This window comes from Sarcophilus harrisii, chromosome 1 (assembly GCF_902635505.1).
Source record: "Sarcophilus harrisii chromosome 1, mSarHar1.11, whole genome shotgun sequence".
NCBI lineage: Eukaryota > Metazoa > Chordata > Mammalia > Dasyuromorphia > Dasyuridae > Sarcophilus > Sarcophilus harrisii.
The window spans coordinates 639,239,139-639,243,536 of record NC_045426.1 but is presented as its reverse complement, the minus strand read 5'-3'; the positions used below and the strand labels follow the sequence as shown (position 1 = coordinate 639,243,536).

The 4,398-nt window shown below is 48.4% G+C and overlaps 1 protein-coding gene across 1 annotated transcript; it reads left to right on the top strand.

Annotated features, from left to right (window-relative positions):
* Nucleotides 1-235: 235 nt before the first annotated feature.
* Nucleotides 236-1,924, top strand: LOC100929472 (tripartite motif-containing protein 64-like). The gene is made up of 2 exons (XM_031947526.1): nucleotides 236-1,516; nucleotides 1,685-1,924. The coding sequence occupies exons 1-2, from the start codon at nucleotides 236-238 to the stop codon at nucleotides 1,922-1,924; spliced, it is 1,521 nt and encodes a 506-aa protein (XP_031803386.1).
* The last annotated feature ends 2,474 nt before the right edge of the window (nucleotides 1,925-4,398 follow it).

The window sequence follows — 4,398 nt, the reverse complement described above, 5'->3', positions numbered from 1 at the left end:
GGTGTGAACTCAAAGGGAGGGGGCGAGGGGGGAGAAGGGTGCTGCAACCAGGAAGAGTTGACAGGTTGAGCTGCAAGATGCCAAGCCAGAGGATTCACACCTCTAGGAGGCTCCAGGGGGTGGGGCTACCTCTTATAAAAGGAGAGCATCCTTCTGCTCAGAAGCATTGCCTTGACTGGAAGTGAAATCTCTTCATCTCAGCTGCTGCAGAAGAGAAGCAACTGGAGAGAGAGAAATGGATGCTGCTGTAGAAATGCTGCAGAAAGTGCAGACTGATGTCATCTGCAGCATCTGTAGGAGCTACTTCTCTGAGCCAGTCACCCTCCATTGTGGACACAGTTTTTGCAGAGAATGTCTCTCCTCCTGCTGGAGGGCAGCAACCCAACTTTTCTCTTGTCCTGAATGCAGGCAAGTGCCCCAGAGCAGAGCATTACCCCCAGTCAATGAGCGCCTAACACAGCTGACTGACCTGGTCAAAAGGTTCAGCTCCCATGTTTTGCAAAGTACTAAGGGACAAAGCCAGTGTGCCCTTCATGGGAAAGTCTTCAAGCTCTTTTGCAAACAGGACCAGACACTACTGTGTGTGAGATGTGAAAGCCCAGAACATGAGGCTCACGGGATCTCTCCTGTAGGAGAGGCTGCTCATGAGTGCAGGAAACAGCTCCAGAACATGCAGAATCATTTAGGTAAACATTTTGAAGAAGCTGAGAGCCTTCTAGCTCAGCAGAGCCCTGTGGACTGGAGAAGGATGATCATAGAAGAATACCGCAAACTGCACTGCTTAGTGATGACACAAGAATTCAGCTGTATTGAAAGGATAAGTCAAGAGCAAAGGGCAAGGCAGGACAGACTAACCCAGCATAAACAAACCCTTCAGAAACTCAAGCTAGAAGTACAGGAAGCAGACAACCAACCGGATCTGGATCTGCTACAGGATGCCAAGCATTTGCTGGAAAGGGGTGAATCAGAGCTGTCCCAGAGGACCAAAACTGTCATCCCAGAGCTGAAGGAGTATCCTATCCCTGGCCTGATAGAAATGCTCAATCGATTCAGAGTGGATATTAGGCTGATCTCCACATCAGCCATTTCCTATGTGAGTATTTCTGAGGATCTGAGGAGTGTGAAGGCTACAGAAGACTGGGAGGCACTACAGCATCTTCAAGACTCAGAGTGCTATGCTGCCCTTGCTAAGGAGTCCTTCAGCTCAGGCAGACACTACTGGGAGGTGGACGTGAGTCAGGTACCTCAGTGGGTACTGGGGATCTACACCACCTACTTGGGGAGAAAAACGGACAGGGATGTGGAATCCTTTGATTATGCCTTCTTGCTTCAATGTGTCAAGAACGAAGATGGTTATTATATCAGAACCTATTCTGGATCACTGAACCATCGGTTGAAAGGCCCTATACCCAGGGTTGGGATCTACCTAGAATATAGCCCTGGAAGTCTTGCTTTTTACAACGTTCTCCAGCGCTCCCTTATTTATAAGTTCGACCCCATTTCTTTCACAGCACCGGTCATACCCGTCTTTTGTCCTGGCCCCCCACTTCCAGGAACTAAGTCTGGTCCCATGACTCTCTGTCCAATGGACTCCCATCTTTGTGCTTGTTGCTTTTCTTCTCAGTGAACGTTTCTCCAGGGAAGAATTCTCAAACCACCCGGACTGGGGTGCTTCCGTTTCCAGCCTTCCTCCGAGAGAAGGAGGACCGCCTATTTATTCTCTCACCAAGAGGAGATTTGCCCTGCACCTTCCTCTGGGACAATCAGCAGCACCTGTCTCGTGATGGAGTCGCCGTGTTCATCAATTGAAGATTTGCCTTCCACCCAGCAAACTGAAGCGAACCGCTCCCAAATGTCTGTCCTCTCTGATCTTCAGTGCATCCTGTCTGCTTATGAATCGTCCCGTTTCCGTTTCAATAGTTAAAAAAACAAATAAAAATTTAAAAACCTCATCTGAGTGCTGTGGTTTCCACACCCCTACGGCCTCCTCACACATGCGCAGAAGCGCGCGCGCCTCATTACGGAGCGTGTACCTTCTGTTTTAATGAATGGGGAGAGGGGCGGGATCTGGGGAGTAATGAATGGGGAGAGGGGCGGGATCTGGGGAGTAATGAATGGGGAGAGGGGCGGGATCTGGGGAGTAATGAATGGGGAGAGGGGCGGGATCTGGGGAGTAATGAATGGGGAGAGGGGCGGGATCTGGGGAGTAATGAATGGGGAGAGGGGCGGGATCTGGGGAGTAATGAATGGGGAGAGGGGCGGGATCTGGGGAGTAATGAATGGGGAGAGGGGCGGGATCTGGGGAGTAATGAATGGGGAGAGGGGCGGGATCTGGGGAGTAATGAATGGGGAGAGGGGCGGGATCTGGGGAGTAATGAATGGGGAGAGGGGCGGGATCTGGGGAGTAATGAATGGGGAGAGGGGCGGGATCTGGGGAGTAATGAATGGGGAGAGGGGCGGGATCTGGGGAGTAATGAATGGGGAGAGGGGCGGGATCTGGGGAGTAATGAATGGGGAGAGGGGCGGGATCTGGGGAGTAATGAATGGGGAGAGGGGCGGGATCTGGGGAGTAATGAATGGGGAGAGGGGCGGGATCTGGGGAGTAATGAATGGGGAGAGGGGCGGGATCTGGGGAGTAATGAATGGGGAGAGGGGCGGGATCTGGGGAGTGGGGGAGGAGGTAGGGAGGAGCAAATTTCCAAAGCTTTCCCTCACAGGTCTTCGTTCCTGCTTTCCTTATCCTTTATTCTCTTCTTTTCCTTCCTGGAGTCCTTGTGGCTTTATCCTTATCTACTGGCTAGGTAAAGAATTAAAATCTCACTCAGATCTACCGGGGCACCGAGACGACAAATTCTCCCGCTTCCTAGAGTGTCGCCGGAAGTGAGGCGGGGCCTCGAGATGGGCTAGGCGTGCGGAGACACACTTCCTCTCCAGGCTGGCCGGGAGAGCGAGCTTCGAGGTTCCCCGGAAGTTGGGAGGGAGTCTGGGCGGAATGCTTCCCGCGCTTTCCCCGCCGACCGCGGCTTCTGAGCAGGCACGAAGGCCGGGTTGGGATGGATTAGAGGGACGTGGGCTAGAGCGCCCTCCTCCTGGTCGGTGTCGGTTATAGGACTGGGCACCTTTTCTAGCTTTGGCTCGGGTTCGTAAGGAGGCCCTGGGGAGCCCCTGAAAGAGTCGCTGAGGCCGGAATGTAATTTCTGGCCCGGTAAAGATCGCTGCGCCCCCTAAAGAGGAACTCCCCGACGCGTTCTCCGTTTGTACAGTGCCAGGGGATGGTCACGGTTTCAGAACCTTTGGTAGAACAAGACAGAAAAGTACAAGGTGAAATGATGAGTGTGGGGAACAGCAAACAAGCCAAGCCCTTCTAGTTGAAATATGGAGGACCTGAAGGAATATAGTGAAAAGTGAAAAAATATGGAATGGAAGCTGAAAGGAAGATAAGTTTAAATTATAAACTGAAAATTTTGTATTTTATCTTAGAAGCCCAAAAATATTTTTAAAAAACCAAAATCTAGCTTTTATTAATTACTTAAAGCCCTTAACCATCAATTTCCTACTTTACAACATTTATTTCATATTACTACCTTCACAAAACCTGTTCCAGTATGTCTGACCTCTACTAGTTGGCTGCCTGTACCCCAGTGTTATGATGAATATTCCAACACCCACTTTGGTACCTCCATATTGAAGCTCTGTCTCTCTTATTTCAGTTTGTCTCTGTCTCTGTCTCCCCCCCCCCCCCATTTCTCTCTCCATTTTATTTTTTATTTTCCCCAGTTATATGTAAAAAGGTTTTTGGTTACACATGTACGTTCATTTGTTTTTACAAATTTCCTTATGAATCGTATTGAGAGGGAAAATCAGAATAAAAGGGGAAAACGGGGAAAAAAACAGGAAAATGAAACAAAAATAGCATATGTTGATTTACATTATTTCCATAGTTCTCTCTCTCTCTGAATGAAGATGGCATTTTCCATCCAAAGTTTATTGGAATTGTCTTGGATCACTGAACCACAGAGAAAAACCAAGTCTTTCATAATTCATCATAGCACAAAGTTGCTGTGTATAATGTTTTCCTGATTCTGCTTGTTTCCTTCAGCATCAGTTCATGTAAATCTTTCCAGGCCTTTCTAAAATCAGCCTGTACATCAATTTTTATAGAACATTAATTTTCCATTATTTTCTTATACCATAAGTTATTTAACCATTCTCCAAATGTTGGGCTTCTACTTACTTTCCAGTTGTTTGCCACCACAAAAAAAAAGAGCTACAAACATTTTTGCACATGTCACTCTTTTTGCCTTTTTTATTTCTTTGAGATACAGACCCAGTAGTGGCAATGCTGGAGAGGGTATGTACAGTTTTATAGCTCTTTAAGCATAATTCCAAATTGCTCTT

What these genes read in the sequence shown, in the direction of transcription:
- LOC100929472 (XM_031947526.1), top strand. Translation starts at nt 236, where the DNA reads ATGGATGCTGCTGTAGAAATGCTGCAGAAAGTGCAGACTGATGTCATC. An exon ending in CCATTTCTTTCACAGCACCG is followed by an intron (nt 1,517 to 1,684) that starts GTCATACCCGTC and finishes TTCCGTTTCCAG; the next exon opens with CCTTCCTCCGAGAGAAGGAG.